The sequence below is a fragment of the Grus americana genome, chromosome 2 (assembly GCF_028858705.1).
Source record: "Grus americana isolate bGruAme1 chromosome 2, bGruAme1.mat, whole genome shotgun sequence".
Classification (NCBI taxonomy): Eukaryota; Metazoa; Chordata; class Aves; order Gruiformes; family Gruidae; genus Grus; species Grus americana.
In genome coordinates this window covers 113,253,441-113,277,504 of record NC_072853.1, presented here as the reverse complement: position 1 = coordinate 113,277,504, position 24,064 = coordinate 113,253,441, and the positions used below count along the sequence as shown (strand labels likewise).

At 39.8% G+C, this 24,064-nt stretch overlaps 1 protein-coding gene and 1 long non-coding RNA gene across 2 annotated transcripts in view; one reads left to right on the top strand and one right to left on the bottom strand.

Moving 5' to 3' along the window:
- Nucleotides 1–11,671, top strand: part of POU6F2 (POU class 6 homeobox 2) — a 318,855-nt gene extending 307,184 nt beyond the window's left edge. The window contains exons 9-10 of the mRNA XM_054814683.1: nt 6,022–6,190; nt 9,532–11,671. Of these exons, the coding sequence (XP_054670658.1) occupies nt 6,022–6,190; nt 9,532–10,036 (674 nt within the window). The 3' untranslated portion in view covers nt 10,037–11,671. The remainder of the gene's footprint in view (nt 1–6,021; nt 6,191–9,531) is intronic.
- LOC129202254 (uncharacterized) overlaps nt 11,617–24,064 on the bottom strand; it is a 60,054-nt gene continuing 47,606 nt past the window's right edge. Inside the window, exons 3-4 of the long non-coding RNA XR_008575662.1 lie at nt 21,139–21,273; nt 11,617–11,773 (exon numbers count right to left, since the gene is read on the bottom strand). This is a non-coding gene — a long non-coding RNA (uncharacterized LOC129202254). The remainder of the gene's footprint in view (nt 11,774–21,138; nt 21,274–24,064) is intronic.

Here is a 24,064-nt window from a genome sequence, read left to right as displayed (position 1 = left end):
GAAGGGGAAGACCCTCATCTTGTAGAAACACAAAAAATAAATTAAGATCTAAAAAATCAGAATAGCTCAAGAGGAAATGAATAACTATGTCTTTGGTGAAGAGCTTTAATAGAGGTCTGGGGCCACACACTGAACAAGTAAAAAGGCAATACATCAATCAGTTCTTCTGTAATGAAGCACAATACATCCTGTGCACTGGATGAGGCAGGGGTCTGGGGAAAAAGAATTGGTAATCCAGGGCTCAAAGACTATGCTACTCTGCATTGTGGGCTACTGCTACACTGCATTGTGGGCTACTGTTAACTCCAGCATTTTATAGCTTCTAAGTGTTCTTTTAGCTTCATTTTTGCTTGAATAAATTTCAGGGTTGTTACAAAAGCAGAATAGTAGTCAGTCCATCATGGTGAGATAATGTTTATACTCATAGTTGGAAATATGAGATCCTCCGTCAGTTGAGTGGATGGAGAAGCTGATAGGTTGTGTTATCATCTTGTTGGTCCTGCTCTAAAAGGAGTAAGACGCATGCTATGCTCATGGATTTGGCTGAGAGCAAAGGAGTATGAGGCACATGAATATCAGTTTGGGGAAGAGGGGGAGATACACTAATGAACATAGACTTTCTACTCATTCTTCTCAGGCTTGACTCCTTCCACCACTTGTCCTGTTCCAGTCCCATTACTTCCTCACACCATTCTCCACACAATCTGCACTCCCTTTGCCTCTGTGCTTCTTTTCCTCTTGCCTTCTCCCTGCAGTCCTTTCCTTGCAGTCCATGATTCCTCAACTGCTCTTCCCATTGCAGTTCCCCTCCAGCTCCCCACCACTCTCCCCAGACTGTATCTGTGTCCCTTTTACTAGCCTTCTTATTAGGTGGTTTCTGTCCTCCTCCACCTTGTTTTATCACTATAGTGCCAACTCTTTTTCCCCATTTTCTTTTCTTTTCTCCACCACAGTGATTACTACTCTGTGCAGTTAGGCTCTCTCTCCCTCCACTCCAAACTCAAATTATAGCTCCTTAGTAGTCTTCAGAGGTTTTTTTCCCTTCCATCATTCCTTTTTCTTCAGACCCAAGGTTAATTTTTGGCCCCTCTGCATCCAAATCATGCAGACGCCACTCCCACCCTCCCTGGAAGCCATCAGAGGACTGTGCAAAATGATCAAGAAGAGATGCGAGTCAGTCTCTCTGTCTACTGCTGTCCTGGCCCAAAACAGACCAGAGCCACAACCATAGGAGGCGAGGTTCTTCTCCATCTATTTCACTTTAGGCTCAAGCGTCCTCAGTACAGAGCAAACCTTAAAGAAAACTCTGCACAGAGTCTAGCACATCTCTGATGAGTAGATATGAACTTTGGAGGCTCACCGGCTTGGCCTTTTTGGCGTCAGATTTTTACTTGGGTGGCAAGAAGCCCATTATTGACATAACAGCAATCTCCCTGACACCTATCAAGGCCATGCTTCAAGTTGTAGGGAAACTGAAACTTTTTAAAGAAAAGAGGTTATTACAATTTTTTTAACCTGGGCAGAGCAATGTGTTTTATTAGCCTCATTCTCAGAGGTAGTTGACCTGAAATTTGTCTTATAATTGCAAATGCCAGGCAAATTTAGCAATAGTCAGTACCCTACCTAATATAATGAATGGCACAGAGAAGATAATTCAGGTGCTTCTCTTGTGCTCAGAAAAGAAGAAAGCTCAATTAAATCAAGCGGGGAACTCAGAGCAGAGGCCCCAGAGTTGAGTACCTTGGTAGAGATTTGCTATATTCCAGAAATTGTTGCCAAATAGAGTAAAGTTCATGTAAAACTAGGCATATTCAGCTACCTTATTCTGTTAATCGAATTGGTTAGAGCAACATAACTTCAGTAAATAATTATTTTGGGCAAGGTTCTGCACACTTACTGTAAAGAGAGTAACTCTGTAAGAGGCTGCCTCACATCAGTGAAACTACTAAAGTACTATGAGAAAGGGATCAGAATTAGGCATTAATAACTTTAGTGTTCTATGTTTCTTGGTTTTATTCCTTTTACTTTTCATTCTAGTCATATTTTATGATTTTAAATTTTTTCTTTAACATGTTTCCTAATTTCCTTCCTTTTTTTGTTTATTTCCCTTAATATTTTTATTTCCTGCCCTTTTTCCCCCCCCGGATCTGTTCTTTATAGCTTCTCCCTTTTATCTCATCATCACCCTTTCATCCCTCACCAGCAACAAGTGCTAGTTCTTCTAAAGACAAAAAATGATGGTTGTTTCCAAAGAAAGGGCATTTAAAAAGAAGCTCTGCCTAAGCAAGGACTGCAAGATTCATCTCTACCCTTCCTGTCCTTTCTGTATGACTTCTTCATATTGTCTCATCCTATCTCTGTTCTCTTTTCTCTTCTTTGTTTTCTCTTCATTCAATTCTACATCATTATTCCTGCATTTTTACATTTAATTTTCCTCTTCTCAGATGCATCCCTCTTCTCATTTCTTTAACTTTTCCACCATATGTTCTCTTTATGGAAATCACTGGTTTCCCCTCATGCTCTGAGACTTGTGTCTCCATGAAGTTCCTTTCTTTCTTCTAAATTCATTTTACTGTCATCTGTTACTATAAAATTAAAATGCCTCCCACAAACAAATTATTATTCTTTCTTTCCCCTGAGCTCTAGTCCATTTTCCATTAACAATGTTTTGTCCTGCCTCTCTTATCCAATTTACTTTCCATTGGACTTCCTCTGCCAGCTATTTCTCCTCCTGTCTGACTGGGGAAATCATCCCCTGTAATCCCTCCCATGGTAGAACTCTGCGCGACAGAAATTTGCTTTCTCCTTCAGGGTGCACTGATTTCCCTGTAGCAACTCTTTCCCCTGACTATTAAAAATCACAGCAAATTTCTACTCACCAATAAACTTATGCAGGATTTTCAGAAGAATTCAAAAGTGGGAGTAGTATTCTGTTGAATAGGAAAAAGGGGGTCTCAGTGCAAAAGGAGAGCCTGTGGATTCTATTTCTTCCACTGTGCTTGCCCACCTTCACCATCCACCAGGATATCTGGGGGAATTTTAGCTGAGTTCCTTTTTGTTAGGGGATATGTACACATACAACCTAAAATGGTCCCAGACAACTCTCTCACCTTCCTCCAGCACCCAGTAGTTTCATAGACACAACAGCCATTGTTTTGTCAAGCCATAATGTACACTGGGAGTCTTTAAATGCTGTTACTGTAGATCCCAACCACTCAATAAGATGGGTATTCTTTATTTTCCTGTTGGCACTGTGCTGCCTTCTTGAGGATATCCACTTAATTTAAAAAGCACTAAGTTATTTACAGTCTTCAATAAGCTACTCTTCCTAAAATTTGAAGTGCACTGTACATTTAACTGTTCCGAGAGCTCTGAACTTATTAAAACAAAGTCCATTATCTATTTTTATATGTTTATGTATGCGTATGTATTAGTCCACAGAGTCCAAGATGATGTATTGATGGCATTTTAATGGCAATAGAGTAAAACAGAACAGTGTTGTTATATGATGATGTCAATAGAGTGGTCTTTGTAGTACTGTTTGAGTTTTATGGAGCTGACGGAAATCAAGGGACTGCTTCTATGGATTTCAAATGGCTTTGAATCACATCTGAAGTGGAAGTAGTTCTGATTTGATACAAACACTATTCTCCCTAGAGTTCAGGAATAAGAGGCTTCAGTGTTTTGGTCCACCTCTGTTAGTACTTTCCTCCTCCTAAAGATGCTATGTAAGAATGGAGCCTCTTTCTCAACAGATACTCCGCCATATATTACAATCTACTCCCATATTCCTGAAGTGCATCACAGGGTTTTTTTCTCGTCTCAAGGAGAGCTCAGCCTAATTATTCCCTCGCCCAAGCCCCCCGAGCAGGAAGGGACTTCCCATGATGCTCACTGTTGCAAGTGTGCCATACCAGAAGGATCCAGCAGAACTTGGCAGAATTTCTCTATAATCATGTGCGAGCAAATAACCCCTTAGCTTTCTTACCTCCCTTTTTATTCCTAATAGGAGTTGGGGACATTTACAGGTGCGAGTTGCCATAGCGTTTGCTACTTTGAAAGTTCTCTGGGAATACCTGGGTTGTCCTTTGTCACATCCCTAATAGCCTTAGTCAGAGGCCTTAAAGTGAAGGAAGGAAGGAGGTGAGGAAGGTCACCATCTTAGTGCACTTTACTCAAGGGAATCTTTGAGGCCATTATCATTTATGATATTTTGTACATTTATCAGTTGCTCCTCAGAGACCCAAAGGGCAGATAAGCATCCAGCTCCATTCTCTGTCTCTGAAAATCAGAACTGGTATGCTAGACAGACTGTATATGGGGTAAGTAGGAAAATGTCACACCTCTAAAGGCAATTACTTCACAAACCTGAGTGGCCCGTCATAGCGCCGACTACTTAAAACCAAGTAATACGTACCCTAGCTTTGTACTGAATGAGTGCATGCATGTGTGCACAGGTGAGGTCAAGCATAGCGCTGACAACAGGAGGGACAATTCTCTGTATGGAGCATTGTCAAAACTAGGTTCCGCCTACGTGCATGTTTACCTGCATGCATCATTCATGGGGTCCCTGGTTGCATACATGTGTATTTTTAAAATACTATTGCTATGTGTGCTTCTTACACTCAAGTTGCGAATCAATATAGGCTAAATTTATATAGCAGAAAAACCTCTTCCCTCTGTCTATTATTGGACTAAAAGATTTTTATAGGCATTTCCATCATAGGAGAAGTTTACATCAGGTTTATAAACCCCTGAAAACAAAAGCTTTGTTACTGTAATGCTGACAAGTCCTTAGCTATAGCAATACTAGCAGGATGGACTCTCATAGAGAGTTCAGAATAGTAATGTAGTCTAGCACCGTCCTTGGACAACTGCTTGCATTTACAGAAATTGATGGGTTATTGTGCCGCAAACTTTTCACCTAAGAAGCCTGAGGAATGAGGTGAAGAACAATAGAGTTATCTCGCTGGGAGAATGGCTTCACTACACGCAGGATTGCACAACACTTTGAAATCTTCCACCATCCCAGTCCCATGCTGTCTCTGACTTGGCAAACACTTTCATTTAGCCAGGGATCAGTAGCTTGGGGAGAAAAAAAAGTTCCATTCTCCAGCTGTTGTGTCATTTCCCTTGATAAGTCCTAAATTGACCGAGTTATCCAGCACCAAAGGAGCTTTCCTGTGGTAGACATGCTTTATTATGTGCCCTTTCAGGGACAAAGGCTTCTGTGTCAGTAAGCTGCTATGGAGAGGAAGGACAGATTTATTCTCACAGCATCAGAAGCATTATCTTCTGAGGGGCTAATGTAAAAGTAAAAAATTGTGCAGCATTACCATCTGAAATCTAATGGCTGATGTTGCTGCTCCTTGGTTATCACCCTGATGGGAGGCAGAATGAAAAGCTTGAAAGGTTGCTTCTCAGAAGGGCATATTTTAAAAGATTATTTTTAAATTAAGGAGTTTTTAAAGGCAGAATTTTGTTTGGGCTTATTCATTTGCTGGGTTATTTTGGACATTTGGCTGGAAGGTTGAGTTAGGTATTGTGCCAAAGGGAAGGAAGGTTTGCGAATCTCCTTATTAGGCATTAATTTTAGATAGAGCAGAAAGTCTTGATTTCAAATTAAAAACCCAAGCAGTTTGTACGTAAATTTAGCCCTCCCCACAGACTGCAAATAAATATATTAATACCAGCCTTCCTTCTCTATGGGATGAGAAGGGGAAATGGGAACATGACTTGTCAACCTGGGGGACATTTTGCAAGGCACAAATGGCAGTGAGGAGCCCAGGCACCACCTTGCTTGGAGGTGGAAACACTCCAGCCTAGTTAGCATTTTAGGTTTCTGAACATGCTTCCTAACACACCTGACAAGGTGAGCCTGTTTCTGTTTGGGGAAGAAGAGAAAGGGATATGTATTAAAAAAAACCGAACATGAACGTCTTCACCATGAAAGCTGGTGTAAGGCTAGCCCACTCATATGTGATGTGAAGAACTGACATGATTAAAAAAATATTTCAACAGATCCTCAGACAGCCACTGGAGAGGTGGATGGGGTGAATCTAGAAGAAATCCGAGAATTTGCCAAAGCTTTTAAAATCCGGCGCCTGTCCCTTGGCCTGACACAGACTCAAGTTGGCCAAGCCCTGAGCGCCACTGAAGGCCCAGCCTATAGCCAGTCTGCCATCTGCAGGTAACAAGTTACATCATAAACTCTCCTCTTCTCTCTTTGTTCTTAATAATTATTCAGCTTATTGCGAAGAGCATGCTTGTGTTTGTCTCATGTCTTTAGAATGTATTATTTAATCTGGGACTTAAATTAGCCAATAATGTTGGTATCTGGCAGATAAAATGTTCTTACTGTGTACCCCTAAAGTAACTTCAGTCTTTTTTTTTCCCCCCTCCTTTTTTAAACAAGTGGGAAACAATATTCCTGGCATTGAGACTTAATTCAGTAGATGAGCTGGAGACCCTGCTGATACTGGATAAGCACCAGCTGACCCTCTTCATACTGTGCCATTTTCTACAGATAGGGTTACTGAACAAATATTTCATGGCTGCATCCCTGCTAAGTTAAAACCTGTATTGCTGTGGTTAGCACTTCACATATAGGATGTTAATGATGATTTACCTAGGCAACACAGAAGGGAGAAAATTATCCTTCCTGCTATCTTGCAAACCAGCAGCTATTCATCTTTTATCACCCAAATGTTTACTAAAAAAACAAACAGACAACCCATGTATGCAAAGCACAAGTAGAAATCTGCCCTAATCATAAGAAATTATAATACAGTCTTGACAGAGTTAGTTAGAAGCGAACAGCGTATATGCATGTATGTGTGTTACAGTAATCCCATGTTTATGCATGAGGTAACAAACACACTTAGGTAACAGCTTTTTCCTCTTGGGCAATGCCTTATAGTCCTCCTCCATCAGTGAAAGCCAAGAAACCAACTCTAAGCTCATTTAAGTGGATTTTGTTCTTGGTGATCCATGAAATGCTCTGTCTTTTTATCTGCTCTTTATACTTTTAATGTATTCCCCATAGAACGGAAGTGTACTTTTCCTGCAGTTTAAGACTAAGGTTATAAATAACATCAGTATGGGGTAGTGAGCTTGCAGCTCACATTTTGCTCAATGATTTTCCATAAAACCCATTGATTGTTGTTAAATACAAAAAGCTCCATAGGATCCTCTCACTTGTATGGTCTCCCCTACTGTTTTTTCTTATAAGATACCTCCCTGTAGAAAATAACCTTTATTCAGTCTATACAAGGATACTACTGCTGGGAAATTTGTTTCAAGACTTGTATATCGTTATACCAAACAACATGTACTGCAGTATCAACACTAACAAGCAATGCCAATGATATGAATGCTATTGCTCCCTGTTGCTAAGGATTAATTTATTATTTTTTTTCTTCCCTGTGGTCAATTGGTAAAGAATGCCTAAAACAGGTAGAATTTTTAGCAATTGCCAATTTGTTGTAGCCTTAAGTTACTGTTTAACATACTATACTTTAAAGTGATGAATTGCAGTTTCCTTTGCTTTTGTCTAGTTTGCTGTCTCCTCATTTCCTCCAGTTACACCTGAGAAAACCACTGGGGATGGTTTGAATTTTACTAAGAGAAAGGGTTCTCCACTAACTGATTATCATGAAAACCCCAATAAAGATGAAGCTAACAAAAGCCCAGAATGAGGAGACCTTTTACAGATGGCTCCTTAGGGGGGCATATTGCTCAGAACATGAGGACTGGGTGCAGAAGCTGGTCCCAAGTACTTGGGACCCAAGGTTATGGAGGGGTTTTATTTCCTCTGACACCTTCCCCCCGCCATGGCCCCCCCACCCCCCCCCAATGGATATCACTTTGGGTTATAATAACCTACTATGCCTCTGCATTTTTTGTTAAGCGCCAAGACAAGCTACTTCAGTGGCAGTATGCTGTTCCTCAGAAATAGTAGGTTCAACTTTTTTTTCATGGTAAGAAAGGAGTTTCAGCATGAACTCCAGGGAAATGGAAAGGACAATAAGGTAAGCAAGTTGAATGACCAACTCAGAGACAGAAGTAGAGCTTCCTGGTGCCCTGTGCAGCTCACATCAGCAATATACCACCTTGCTGATACGTTCTATGTGTAAATAATGGCATTTTCTTAACTTGTGACAATGTGTTCCAAAGCATACACTTCAGCCTGAAATATCACTGCCACCAAGGAAGGACACCTTGCAGTCAATACCACACTAGGATCCCAGGCATCAGTAACAAATTCTTTGGAGTGTTATTATCTGAAATTACTACTTGTCTTATTCTTTGTTTGTGAGAAATGCTTTGTTTCTTGCTGGAATATTTTCTGCAGCCACCACATGCTGAATAGAGACACTAAAAATTGCCAACTTCAGTCACCGAGTTGCTTTGCACAAAGGCATTGATTCAGTCGGTCTCGTCTCCAGAGCACGACGTGATTAGCGGCCGTGGCGGTGCTTCAGCACCGGACAGGCTGGAGAGTGCAGCAGCACCGCGCAGTAACTGTTGCCTTTCCGCAACGTTAAATAGCGCAGTGTGCGGGGTGGACATAGACAAAGTGGGGAAATACAGATGGGTGGCATCAGAGGACTTGGGTTAAGACTTTTTTTAATGTGTAGCAAGAGAAGATGAAGTCAGTAAATGAAAGAAACAAGTACTTATAAGACTTGAAATGCGAACTCAGCTCTTCAGCTTGTTTTTGAAAGGATTAAAGCTTTGTGTGGCTGCTTTTCCAGATGTTTTATAATACTTGTAAAATCTGGTTTGGCAAAAGACTTTTGATGGCAAAATGATATATAGAAGACCTCATTTACAGGAAATGATATCATTCTGGTACAGTTTGCAGAGATCCCACAATAAACCCAGCTTGGTGCCACAGCATATTAGTAGACTATTATGCTGGGTTTCATCTGGAAAACATGAGTCTGTCTTTGCACATTGTGGGGGCAGTCAAGATAATTGTAAAGTGTCCAGCTGTTTCAGCTGAACACCACTGTAGCTATGGGAATCTTTCTCCGACCCAGAAAAGGGATATAGCGTTAACTTGCAAACAGTGAAAATTGCTGAAAAATGAAAGGAAAGGAAACCTGATATTCGGAGGCTAGTAACTGCCATTGGTTTGTATTATTAAAGCTGTGGTGTTTGGACAACATGGGATGGGAGGGGAAACAGAAGGATTAATCACAAAGACAAGATGATAAAGAGCAATTGCCTTTGATGTCATTTCCTGTAATTAGACTTAGCCTTAAGGGTTTTGAAGATTGTCAGAAATACGAAAACGTGACTCATAACCTGTATTATTTAGTGCACTTACTTAGAATTTTGTTGTAGTGCTCGTTTTGTGTTAGCTTAAATATCTAGCGCTATATATATATATTTATAGATATACCTATCTGATAGTTTTCATAATCCATTGTAAATTACCTCTGCCAGTCAATTAGGCAGGCAGGCAGGAAGTCCCACCCTGGCAGAGCATCAGTGTAAGACTCTTCTTTCTCAATTTTCCCTCAGACACACCATCCTGAGAAGCCACTTTTTCCTACCACAGGAAGCCCAAGAGAACACTATAGCTAGCAGTCTGACAGCCAAACTGAACCCTGGCCTTTTGTATCCTGCCAGGTTTGAAAAGCTGGACATCACCCCTAAAAGTGCCCAGAAGATAAAGCCGGTGCTTGAGCGGTGGATGGCTGAGGCTGAGGCCCGCCATCGAGCAGGTATGCAGAACCTTACCGAGTTTATCGGAAGCGAACCATCCAAAAAGCGCAAGAGGCGTACCTCATTCACGCCACAAGCCCTTGAGATCTTGAATGCCCACTTTGAGAAGAACACGCACCCCTCTGGGCAAGAAATGACAGAGATTGCAGAGAAACTGAACTATGACCGGGAAGTAGTTAGAGTTTGGTTCTGCAATAAGAGGCAAGCACTGAAGAACACAATTAAGCGTTTGAAACAACATGAGCCTGCGACGGCAGTTCCTATGGAGCCTTTAACAGACTCTCTGGAAGAAAACTCCTAAAAACAAAACAAAACCACACACAAAAAAACCCCCGCACCAACAGAAACGTAACCTTTTGAACTCTGTGAAAATACCTGTTCATCACCCTTGTAAGTAAAAGACTGAGAAAACTACAAGAAGGACAGAACAGTTTATAAATGTCCGTGGGTTTTCCTATTTAAAAAAACTAAATGAAAAAATACACAACACTTTGTGTGTGTGTCGTAGAATTAGTTCCCCAAAAAAAAGAAAAAGCCAGTTTTTTTAAATGGACTTAAAGTAAACCAAATAACTGCTTACTTTTTTTTCTGTATATTATGAAAATGTGAACACATTTTAAGGAAAAACAAAACAAAAAAATAAAAAAAAACTTTTATCTGTTTAAAAGAGAATACAAGCCTGCCACCTGGAGGAGTGATTGTAGCCTTTCAGGTATCAAGTGCTGATTCACTATGAAAACTACTAACCAAAGTCAGAAACATGGCATTGCAAACTAGATTGTTAGTCTACTCTTTTATGAGTGTAAAATTGTGTTACGAATTTTTACATTTGTATTTTGCAAAGAGGAAAACAACAGGATTAATTTCTGTCATCCTTGTTCACACCCCCGCAGGTGTGTACAAACAGGTGTTAAAGCCATTCCATAGTGGTCACCTCCTTTTCTTTCTTTTCCTTTCAGTCAACAGTTTTGCAATCTCCAAGTGTTTGGGTGCCAAAAGTTTTTTTTTTGGTTTTTTTTGTGTGATTTGTGGGGTTTGGTATTTCTCTTCTAAGGGTGTATGTCTTGGTTTGCGTTTCCCTTTTTTTTTTGTGTGGTGTTTTGTTTTGTTGGTTGGGTTTTTTTTTTGCTGCTTCCCCCCTTCCAGCTCATTCTCCCCCCTGCCCCCCCTTCCCTAAACCCACATAACCCAGTACTGTTTAAAGATTTTTAAAAAGAAAAGTGAAATCTGAACACACTTATATTGATATGCTGAAATGCAGTAGAGGACAAAGAAGGATTAGGATTATGTCTCATGAACTGTCAGCCCACGCTGAACATTGCGCTTATTGTCAACTGTGTAGCTTGGGATTTCTCTGTCCTTTGGCCATGAACCTGGGGAGGTTACCAAAACTCATTTTGTAGTACAAATATAAACTGCACACTTCGTTCAGTACTGCATCTATATTATGGTTCTGTTTGAAGCAATTTCTCTCCAAAGTCTGCTAGCCAAAGAAATTTCTTGAGATTCTGATGAAAACAAACAGACAGGCTGAGAAGTGATGAGGATGTTTTGATCATTACGTCACTGTGGACTGTTTCAATGGTAGTGCTTTGTTCCTTCTGCCTTTTTTTAATGCCATCCCGATATTGATGCTTGCCCTGTTGACCTCTTCAGTAGGAGGATGTGTTTCTGCAGGTGTTTGCTGTGACCACTGGCTAGACTAAGCAATGAGGATATAGGGAAACCCATTGAATATCCTTTGGGAATAGTAAGGTGGGTCACCTGCAATATGTTTCAGGTGAATTGATTTTTCTTTAATGACAACTTATCTCTGTGGCTTACTTTTTGATTGGACAGGTATCTTCTAAAATACTGTGGGCACTGGACCTAGGGGTATACCAAGGCTCAGAGGGAGAGAAAGGTGTTGCAGGTTCTTGATGGGGTATGGGCTGACCTGTGAAGGTCACCTGCGATTTTCATCTTCTGCTGAGTTCTGCTCCAGCCTTTGGGGTTCAGTCCACTATTAGGGTAGAAGCTTCATCTTCATCAGGACTTTCTGAAAGATAACATTGGAGATTTGGTTCAGCTCACTGTAGAGGTGGTAGTGTAAAATTCTGCTGGTATAACTCCTGATTTCATTCACTGACCTCCAGGTGATTGTACTGGATTTTTGCTGGTCTACCCAGGACATTGAAGGAGGTCCCTGAGGTGCTGGAGTCTTCAAATAACACCTCTTTTACAGAGTTTTCAAGAACTCAAGACTATATCCAAAACTTAGTGAAAGAAAGGGACTTCTGTTGATTTCACTGGGCTTTGAATTGGGCCCTCACCATTTCATGGGATTTGCCTTGTAGAATGGGGTATTTACTGCATGGCTGGTGGAGTATCGAGGCTTCAGAAACCATCATCTGTGCCAGAAACTGCCTCTAAATGTGAGCACTCTCAAAGGTCAGGGTTGGAGAGCACTGAGGATCCAGTACTCGGGCTGGGGTCATGTCTGGCAAATGCATTTTAGGCTTTAAGTTTCAGCAGGGTATGTTTAAAGATATTTTCAGTATTGCTTTTATGAGGAGGAGAGTGAGAATTGTTATTGACTCTTTCCCAAGTGCTGATGTATAAATATCTGCCAGGGGAAAAAACACCTCACTAACCACAGGCAAATGGTGAGGGACAAAAAAGATGCTTTACCCAAGCTGAGTATGTGAAGTAAAGGGAGCCTCACAGCCACATCTGCCCTTCTGGGTTTCCTTTTTCCCTCTCTATCCATAGATACCTATATCCACAGATACATCTATGTTATCTATACCAAACAGCCCTAAACTTGTGGCCACAATTCAATTTACATAACAATCAGGAGACCACCCAGAAGCCAACAGGGAAGCAGGGAAGAACTGATCATATTTGGAAGTGGACACTCCTGAAGTCCTACCCGTGTCTCCAGTACGCTGCTAATTGTCCAGTCATTAATGCCACGTACACGATTACCTGTTCGGCCGCCCTTGAGACCGTACACCACCCCCACCACCCCCATCATCAACAGCCTGGGAACAAAACAATCAACAATTCTTTGCCTAAAACCTAAATTTCCAATTCTCCCAGGGACTGCTCTAAATTTTGTGAAGAATAATCCCCTAAGAAGAAAAGTTAACTAAACAGTGTATGAAACATACTAAATGTTTAAAAATATGCTGGCAGCAGTTATATAAGCTCTTTTCTGTTCCAAAGTACATATCGGAAGGATATAACTAGGACAGTGAAAAGGTAAAATAAATATAAATTGCCAGCTTGGAAGAAAAATGATGTTCATCCCACAGTCTTAAAACCATTCATGTGCAGTGATTTTTTTTTTTACAGTTTTCTAATTTTGTATTATGTTTTGTAAATTATTTATAAAGTGTTGTAATGCTTCTTATATTAATTTTTTTATAAACAAATTTTTGCTATGAGGCATAAATGGTGCCTGAACAGATTCTTAGGAAGATAAATTATGTGTGAGTCATACATCTTTGGGGGGCCATAAATATTTTGTTTTATTTTGTTACTGGCAACATTTCTGGTTTCCATTTGTAAACAATTTTCATGTATTGATTACATTTGAATACCTTTTAATTTTGCATGTGACTAAAAGATAGATTGCTACCAGCAAATGAAACAAAAGTCTCTTCAGTCATATGTGAAGGTTTAATGGTTTTCCAGTTCATTGATCATTGAATTTTGTTAAATATATATATATAAAAAAATTACTATTTGAATAATGAAGCAAGGGTTCACTTACTGTTCTGATTTTGTGTTTTTATGTTTTTCACTAAAAAACTATTTTGGAAAGTTGAAGAAATCAAATGCATTCAAATGGTTCCAGTTTCTTTACGTTACTACTGAAAAAAAAAAAAAGAAAAAAAAAGAAAAAAGAACAAGAAAGCAAAAAGGAGCTAGGAAGGAACAAGTAGAGGCGTATCAAAGAACTCAAGCTATAACCAAAAAGAAATATGTAAAATGCCTTTGCTCGTCTTCTCAATGCTGGACCAAAGCTCAATGTATGTAGGTATATGCACATTGTATAGATATGGCTAAATGTTGCTGACAATCTCGCAATACTAAACTGTTACTATTTAAAAAAAAAAGAAATACAAAAATAAAACTGTTCAGTGTTTTACCTCAGCACTCTACTTGTACCCAGTTATTGACCAACATTCTAATAAGAAGATAAGAGAGGAAATTGATTTCCATGTCAATGTTTGACTGTAAAATCTGTTTGGAAAACATTTTGTAATGAGCTTTTTGTCATGTGATTTGCTTGTTTCCAGTTTGAGATTATGTGGGGCACATTTGTTTATTTGTTAAAAAGTGATATTAATTATTATTATTATTACTATTATTATTATTATTTTTGTCCTATGTGCTATAATCTACAGAATGGTCACCAGGGTCACTTATGAAGCACTGCAAAGAGATCTGTTTTTCCATGCATGGAGCATGCAGCGGGAAAGATGGCAGTACAAAATGGACTGTATTGTGTTGTTAAAAAATACAAATAATTACAAAAGGAGTTGATGTGGTGGACTTGTGACCAAGAAACCAAACTGGATATTTAAAAGCTCCTTACTACTCTGACTTTGAAACCAAAGCTGATTTATCTGCACAGGTTGCTTAACATGAAAAAAAAATATAAAAAAACTGACAAAAACTGTACTTAATCTAGAGCAATATCTGTATGGTCAGTAAAGCTGCACTTTGTGTATTTCTTAACAGCTTCAGATCTGTCACTTTTAATTTGTACCATAAAAAATAAAGAATTGTTTGACATGAAAAATAAGCTCCTTTCATGTGTTTGTCTTAAATCTCATGCATTATTCACATGATCAGAGCTCATGTAATTTCACATCAGTTCAATACAAAAATAGTTAAATGCTTGAAAGAAAGGAAGAAAGAAAACCCTTTTGCACTGTGGAGCATCACTTTATCTGCAAAACTAAATGCTGTTTCCGTACCCAGAGCAGGCATGTATATTGGTGATGTCTTATTTTCTCTACAGATATGCAGAGTAGAGGATCTGCCTCAGGAATATCGTGGAAATCACTCAGGTGAGTGTGTATTATCCCCCAGGCCAAGTGGAGCAAAGCACAGATGGACATGAAGGCCAGAAATGGTGAATCTCCCGGTGCTTCCGCAGCTCCCAGAACAAAGCCCCGGTAAGTGATGGAAGGGGCGTGTGGTAGCAAGCTTGGGTCAGCTTTTCAAATCATTTCTCTTGCATTTTTGTAGAGCTTGTGACGTTCTTTCCTCATTTCTTTCTGTGATTATGATATTAGGTAGCAGAAATGCCTGTTTTTCAGGCCATTTGCATTGAGTCATAGTGAATTCCATCTAAATACATGACTCTGAAAAATCAACACATTTTGAGAAATTAATTAGTTGTATTATAAAGTTGTTTTGGAAAAAACAGCCTAAGAAAAAAGCTCTGACAATACTAGAACATTGTGTTTGAGACTTGGGAACAAAACTTTAGCAAAGCCTTTTTCCTTTGATTATTTTTAAATATTTTACATTTCCAATACCACGTGTTAAATAATCAAAAATGAAAATACTTCTTTTCACAGAAAATACAGGGAGTACCTGGGATAATTATTTATCTTGATTTTTTTCCAGATTGGAATTTCCCTTTTCCATGCATTTGTTACTGCATTTTATAGGATACATAAGAAAGATAAAAAGGTAACTTTCTGGTAGATGTGACGATCCAGGCACCATAAGCAGGGCCAAGATGATAGAGGTATAGCCTTTTGTTAGACCAGCTAGTATATGTGGAAAAAGTAGATAAGCTTTTAAGTGCCCAAATCCTCCTTTGGTCTGAAACAAAAGCAGCTGAATCCAAAGGTAAACAGAAGCTGAGAAGGAAGAGGAATAAGACACTGGGGTACCCTGATGATTTGAAGTTGTATCTTAGCTCCCCCTACACTGCCATTTCTTTGTATCATGGGCTAAACCATCCTGTATCTGCTTCATTTCAAAAGGAGTTACTACAGGTTTCCACATACCACCTACACACAGGGAGTGCCAACACCATTAATCCCCTTGGAACTGAGTAGTCTTTGCATCTACCCACTAGTAAATACCTGCTCCACAGCATACCTCTTACGGTATGGATAAGGACAGCCTAGCATACTACAGACCTATTGGGGGTATCAAAATTACACCAGCTGCTCCAGGCATCATGTCTCCACAGTGTGATCTAACAGTCATACTTTAAACCCCACATAATTCATGTACTTATATGATACAAGGATATGGGGAATGATCCTTTGTGCTTTCATATCGGCTACTAAAATCTGAACACGTATCTTTTCATTCAATAGTGATAAAGCAACAAACATTGGTTAGAGGCTTTTTTCCCCAACCCTATTAAAAATGCAAAATTTTCTCTTTGGATCATACTGTAGGTATTTTAGCTGCCTCTTAGGCACATGACCCTACCTAGCCATTGCTTAAATAACTTGGATCTATTTTGTCACAAGAAATGGTGACTTTGAAAATTAAATCAATCTTGTTCCTATTAATCACTGAAAGCTCAAAATAGATCCTACCTTCAAGCCACTGAAAGCTGACTATAAGACTCTGCACCCCTCACTGACTGCTTAAAAATGAAATTTCTAGAGCTTGGCTATGACAGTACTTCAAACCTCCCTAAGTGCATCATTAAGGACAAAGAGCTTTAGAAGCACAACTATTTCCATGGCCTCTCTTTTGTACTTGTAAAAAACAACGTATTTGCAATATTCTTGATAAACAACAAACACTCTGCCCTTCCCTTCCTTTAAGACAGGTGTGATGGAAGGAAAGCTGGCACTAAGATGAGAGAACTACATAGGGAAGACATGGTTTTATATGCCCTATTCCCCTGTGCAGCTGCTATACGGTCAGTCACAATCTAAATCTATAGCTGGGAGAAAAACTTGGAGTATTAGCTGGGCTTTGGTAAGCAAAGATTCTCTTCTACTGACTTAAACTTCAATTAAACAAGCACTCAGGAAGCAAAACAGACTTATCAAGAGGGAAGGTTCTCTTGGGGTTTGTTTTTTAATCTGAGAATTCAGATTTAATATGAATTACTCCCATGTGAGGTCGTGATGTTCTTAAAAATAATTGAGAATTAAAGAGTGGGAAAGTTTGTTTTCCCTTCTTTCTCCCTCTGCTCTAGACTTGGAGGTTTCTTTTTTCCCTTGTTCACAGTCTTTTACTGTTTTTTGCCACACTACGGACAACAGTGGTTGGGACTGAGCAGAGAGTCACCAGGTAGTTCACCAACAGTGACCGTAGTTTTTAATCCGGACCCCAGTTGTCCTGATTTCTTCTGAAATGCCAGCAGCGTACTTGTCTGATCCACCAGGGCGGCTGCAGGGAGCGCATATAGCAGTTCACGTAATAACAAGTCTTTCATTTAATTGTGTTCATGAGGACATTGAACTACTTGCATCATTGCATGATCACTGGCTTCATGTCTAAACACCAGTTGACTTCTCAGCCCAAGAGCTGTACGTGTGATCACATGCACACTCTGTGGGTGGATCTTAGATCAGGCCACAAACATGCAAGCTCAAGGGGCAGCAAAAAATGGCTTTGGCAGTACTAAAACTGTGCTGGGGACTACGTGAGTAGGCCAGTCCTAAAAGAACATGAGACATTCTGGTTTTGTGGAGCAGCATCTTAAAATTGTGGCACGGCCTCCACCAGCACAGCATCAACAAGCTTGTCAGGTCTGGACTTGCTTTCTTCTTTTCAGACACCACATACTGCGGGTATTCAGCTAATGAGCTCCTGGTTTGCAATTAACAAAAATCTATGGCCCATCCAGTCTATCCATCAATACCGTCAACAGGAAGATCTCCCACCTTGTATGTTCTCTCTCAGTGACGGTTCCAGAACAGTCCCTCATTTGGTACCAGGATGCTGAAGGTCTGAGGACAGTGCGTAAGACGGTGACGCTGCACACATCTGAATTGTGTGGCAATTTGCAATTTAACCCCAGGGAAGCCAGGACTGCCCCAGCAGCCGTGGACTCCCTGGCTGCAATGTGTAACCTCTGCATGCCCACCTATTTTTTTAAAATTCACTGAAGAACTTGTGCTGACATTTGGTTATTCCTGCTAGTTTTTAATGCTATTAATTTTAAACATCTCATGTTCTCATGAACTGTCAGTACCTTCTCTCTAAAGTATATAAACTTGTCTTTTAACTATCAACTGAAATGAAAAGAAGACAAAGCTATTTCTTTTTGCAAAGAAGGCACTCTGGTGTTTTTTACCATCTTGCCTCTGTCCTTTTGACATTTTCAGTTCAATTACGTGTTCTTAAACAGAGGAGCATGAAACTATCCCCCCCTTCAATTCATCCTGGTTAAGCTCCCTGAAGAGAAGCGGTTATTTCTTGAATAGTAACATCTATTTTCAGTTACTAGTTGTGGAAACTAAAGGGACTGATCTTGCAAGTGCATAATGTAGATAACTTTATTTGCCCAACTAGTGTTATTGATGTTTTGATGCTACCTTCATAGATACATTTAGTGACATGTGTAAGTCTTCACAGGATTGGACCTACCCTAGGCATTTGTGAATCGATACTCATATTTATCACTTTTTCTAGCTCATCCATCAGTAAATCTTGATATGTCCTTTATTATTTTTGAAACACAAACAACTCAGAGGGGACTGTATCTCAACAAGAAAGGTATGTGCATATTCCTTCTAAAGTCAATACAGCTATTGTTTCTGGCTCTGCAGGCGGCTGCCAGAAACACTTGCTGCTGAAGATAATCTGGGGGGGGAGAACACTGGGGGAAACAGGATAAATGCAAGAGCATGAGCCGTTAAATATTTTTAAAATTCTCTTGTTCCACTGCATTTAAGATCCTTCCTTCTGAAGGTGCCCTAACAAATACTGACCACTAATAAGGAAAACTTAAAGCAGCACCATCTTGTACCTGCAGTATACCTAATCTCAAGCATGTGCATCAGCAACATGACTCTAAGACTTAGCAGCTTGTCTGGGGATCAAAACTCACAGGGTGGTCTATGCATCCAGAGTGAGGAACACAAAGAGCAGGGATCAAAAATCCACACTGGCATATGCATTTTACAGGTCATGATATTTTCAAAGAAATTACCCAACAGGTAATACGTAATAAAGACCACATCTAAGAAAGGAAAAGACAAAACTCAGTCATTTGTTAAAAAAAAAAAAAAAAGGCTCAACTGACAGAATATGTTTCTTCCTAAGATGTGTTAGAACGGCTGTACATGGCAATAAAAGCCTATCAATTGCTTGGTATCAGCTGAGCATACATTCACTGTGCATCGAGCTTGTGAGGAGTCTGTATTATTTATAACATACTTTCTTCTGCTGTGGTCCTGTGGCCCCAGACATCAACTGAAGATGAGAATATGACAAGTTACATTTATGTCTGGAAATGGCTTGAATTTCACACTAAAATTTGAAACCTGACCATTCTAAACAACATTTTTTAAAAGATAAATGTTGAGCCTAAGACTATTTTACTGAAGTAATAGAAATATTTTTCCTAAAACTAATTTAAATCCTCTTTGATATGTAATCATTCATGGTTTTTAGAGGGCAGGAAGGTAATGTCCATTTTCAAAGAATCACATGGCTTTTTTTTTTTTATTTATTGTGCACAGCTTGATATTTTCTATTTTAATTATATCAACATAGTGTAATCCTGTAATATGTAAAATTGAATGTATCTATATGCAAAGGCAGCATCTCCAGCCTAGTCCAATCATGTCTCAGGTAAGCAATCAGTTCTGCGTGTATCTAAATGTTTACGTAGCCACATTTGCTAGATATCATAAAGAAACAACCCATTGCATGCTTGCTTTCTTTATCTACTTAGATTTCATCCAATTTCAACCTCAATGCTTTAAAACATTGACCAGTTTCAAACTAACTTGACAGAAGGGAAGAAACCTCACAGATAACTACAGGTTTAATGAAAATAGCCTGGAGAAGAAAAAGAGGCAGATTAGAGTCCCAGGTGAGAAACAGGCTGCAGTAAACTGAACGCTTACTCAGCACCAGAGAATCAACATGGGACAAGGAGAAAGACAGTACTTCTAAAATCCCCAGATGTAGGAAAAAATATCACACTGAGCTCACAAGCTGCCAGGAGATGCACGTCCTAGAAAACCAGATTTCATGAGTCCTGGTACTCACAGTTCATCGTATTTTTCACGTGATTTACAAGCCCAGCCACCAATGCCTCAGAACAGGCATACCAACCAGAACCAGTGGGCTGTCTGGTCTCACATCCTTCTTTTCACAAAGCCCACTGCTAACTTCTTCAGATAAGTAAATCTTGCAGGGGTGTATTTAAATCACAATAAACGGGCACAACTCTTTTTCCCAGCACAACAGGTAAGTAGGCCTTGGCTTCCTTTAAAACTGTTCCTTACTGTGAAGAGGTACTGTCTTTGAAAGAAAGCAGTCTATCACTTCCATTTTCAATACAGCAGTTATATTGTAATTTAGGATGAAAAAAAATCTCTAGCTTAAAAAAACATTCCATTCCTATTGCACTGGGAAGGTGATTAAAAGAAAGGGGGAGAGGAAAATAGACTCCCAGTATAAACTGTTTATGAAGTATTAGAAAGTCTGTTTTCCTGGCTCAGGGTTTAAATCAGAAAAAATAGGTTACTTGTGAACACAGGTGTCCTGTTTCAGCAAGGATAGAGTTAATTTTCTTTCTAGCAGCTGGTACAGTGCTGTGTTTTGGATTTAGGATGAGAATAACATTGATAACACACTGATGTTTTTAGTTGTTTCCAAGCAGTCAAGGACTTTTCAGCTTCTCATACTGGCCTGCCAACGAGAAGGCAGAGGGTGCCCAAGAAGCTGGAAGGGGACACAGCCAGGACAGCTGACCAAACTGACCAAAGGGATATTCCATACCATATGGCATCATGCTCCCTATATAACTGGAGGTTGGCTGGGAGGTGGGGCGGCTCAGGAGCTAGCTGAGCATCGGCTTTGAGTGGTGAAAAATTGTGGTGTTCATCACTTGTTTTGTATATTCTATTATCATCATCATCATCTTCTTCTTCTTCCTTTTCCATCCTATTAAACTGTCTTTATCTCAACCCACGAGCTCTACTTTTTTCCTTTTCAATTCTCTCTGCCATCTCACTGGGGAGGAGGAGTCAGCAATCGGCTGTGTGGTTGTTTTAGCTGCCTGCTGGGTTAAACCATGACAACAGGAGAGAAGTAAACACAACTTTTCATTCATGAATTTAACAAAATCTGCTGCAAGTTTGAGGCCATTTTTGTTCGCTACTGTCAGCAAGATTTTGCACACTGGAAGCAGCCTATTTAAACTGGGGGGAGATGTTCAAGTGTATGAGATTATAGGTTTACCTTAAGTAGCTTTGTTGCTTAGCTGCTTGAGCGTTGGTTCCAGAACTGGACAGGATTTGGACATTTCAATGCTTTCCTCTTCTTCTAATGCTCATCTGCTTTCAAAGAAGCTCTGAAGCTCACTGCCTTCGGCACCTGTGCAGTAAAATAGGTTAAAGGAGGCCAGCAAAGTCTGTATCCAGTTCAATTTATCAGAATAAAGGTTCATCATGCTTGGCAGTGAGGCTTATTGCTCTCTCCCAAACCCACCCATCCAAAGAGGAAAACACATGTCCTACTACAGAGCACTGTGCAAGCCAAACGTACTTCAAAGCTAAATGAAGCCCACAACAACCTTACAGGCAGCTGTCTGCACTGGGGCTGCATCCTCATGAGCTGCCTGGTAATAAACCCTGTGGCTGGAATAGGAACCCCTGCAGTGCAGGCAGCTGGAGCACATGGTGCCTAGCTCTTGAAGCATAAGGATACTTCAGTATGCCAGTCTGGGAGACAGGAATAAGGAAGCAAAGTCATTGTGCAGCCACAGACACTGAGGAGCTAGAAAGCATTGCGGAGCTGACCTTCCAGTCTCCAAAACGGAAAATCTGATGAAATAGCAGGTTTAGCAAAGGAATACCGATAATTGGGTTAAAATGCAGTCCTGGAGACCTTTTCTTTCATGAGCTGGTAAGGTAATTTTTAAATATAGTCCAGATAATCAACATGCATTTTTCCCTCTGCTTGGTCAGTCCTAGTGATTTTCCTTCTGGCTTTTCAGTGTTTCAGCCACTGCTTTCCTTTACCTTTGACGTTTACAGTGCAACCTGAATGGAGTCAAAGACTATGAATACAGCTGGCAGATGCAACTTACAGTCTTCCTCAACACCCTGATATCCAGATCAATGAGGCAACAAGTTTTAGAAGATGATTATCTATAACTTTCTCTTGGCATAAGCAACTGTACTCTGCAAACATCTGCAACAGTAGAATTGGCTGCTACGCCCCTTTCTCATCCATGTCCTCAGCTGCCAAAGATGTCTGACTCTTCACATCTTGCAAGAGATACTCTCTTCTTCTCATTCACTAACTCATTTCAGTTGGGATAACCTCAACAAACAGTATTCCAATTTTTTAAGCTAACCCACTTCTCTATCACTGAAACAGGTTGAAGAGCAATCACACAAGCCACTCCAATGGCAAAGTGCAAAAAATAAAGGAATGAGGAAAAGGCTGAGCACAGAAATGTCATCCATGAGCACAGCTGGATCCAAAAATCTCACCCCATCTGACACCCCACCCCCCACCCCACCCCCCACAAAAGCATATAACTATTCACAGCCTCACAGTTTCAGCATGTCCTTTAGGGAGATTCACACCACCTACAATGGTGCTTTGAATTTTCTGCTCTCTTACATCCTCTCAGTAATATTTTTTTTTCCTTTGGCAACAGGAATAATACACCATACCTGTTCTGAAAAATGAGGATTATTTGTTTGAGGACTGACTTGCCAGAAATACCTGTATTTTTGTTAATGAACCTCACAGACTGTTTCCTTTAAACAAGGAAGTCTGTGAGAAAAAAAAAAACTGAAATATGCTCTTGTTTTTCATATCAATATTGAAGCAGTTTGCCCTTTTTCTTCATTAATTTTTTACCATTATGACATGACCAAATCTCTTTTTTGCCTCTCAATCTCATAAATTCTAATTTAAGCTGCCATTCTGGTGAAGAAGAAAAATTAAAATTTATTATTTTTATTTCATAAGGTATGGTGGCCCTAGACATGAGCATGTCTGAGTAGAAAGCCAGTTGTTGACCACCTAGTACACTCCCTGCTATTATGCTGGGAGGAAGTTTATTGCACACGTGGAGTATCAGACTGATAGAAAAATCAAGACCTATCTTTCTCATTGATGCAGTACACCACATATAGCAAGAGAGAGAAAAAAAATAATCAAGCTCTATATCCCTACGTAGACCTTGTCTTTCCCCTTCAGACTCTTGGCAGAGTGCAAGCTACTACCAAGATAACAACAGTTTTCCTGTTACAGATACTGCTCTGCTTTGAGCCTGATTTGTCATCAACAATTCACCTCACATAGGACACCAAATGGTGTCCCTCGTGTGAAAACAACTTGTAAACTAATAAATAAGAGGAAGAGATATTTAATAATTGATAATGAAATGGAGTAAAACCAGTGACCTTGGCAGGAAACATTCTGTCTCTTATTAGCAATTGCCAGAGCCAGTCATCCATCCTCCTTAAATCCATTTCCTAAATGTGTTGCATATCTTGAATTTATACTGCTCTGGCATCAAACCATGAACATCACATTTCTGATTTTCACTGTCTTGCAGTCTAAATCCAGCAGACTTTGCTCCTCCTACCAACAACGGCCCTCTTTGTCTATTTTTCCTACATAAAGATATATATGCTTCTCTAAATTTTCCACAAAATTCTAGCTGTAGAAATATTTGTGGGTTCAATAATTTTATTGATCTTGGTAGCCTCAGGTTGCATAGTGCCTGAGCACAACTGGAGTTTATGGACTACTGGCATGAGGTATATATTTTAGAGTTCTCCTTAGAAGCTAGAGGAAAAATGAGGGCCATATTATTCCTTCCACAGGTTTTATGGTGGAAAAAAATGCATTGTAGACAATGATTACTCAGTACGTTGTGCAAAAATCATTGCCAGGGACCAGAAAAAAACCACCTCCTATACAGTGTTTTTGGCAGTACAACAAACATTCTACACCAGGCTTTTTATAAGTAATATTAATCTTTCCTGCTGGAGTTGGCCACTGTTAATGCACTGTCATGGTAAGGCTGTATGTTTAAGCCATTCAGAAGTCCTCCCATTTTAAATAAACTATTTTTCAAGTATCTTCCAACCAAACCAATTGCAACTACATTTCCTTTCTGCATCTTCCAAAGACTTAACAG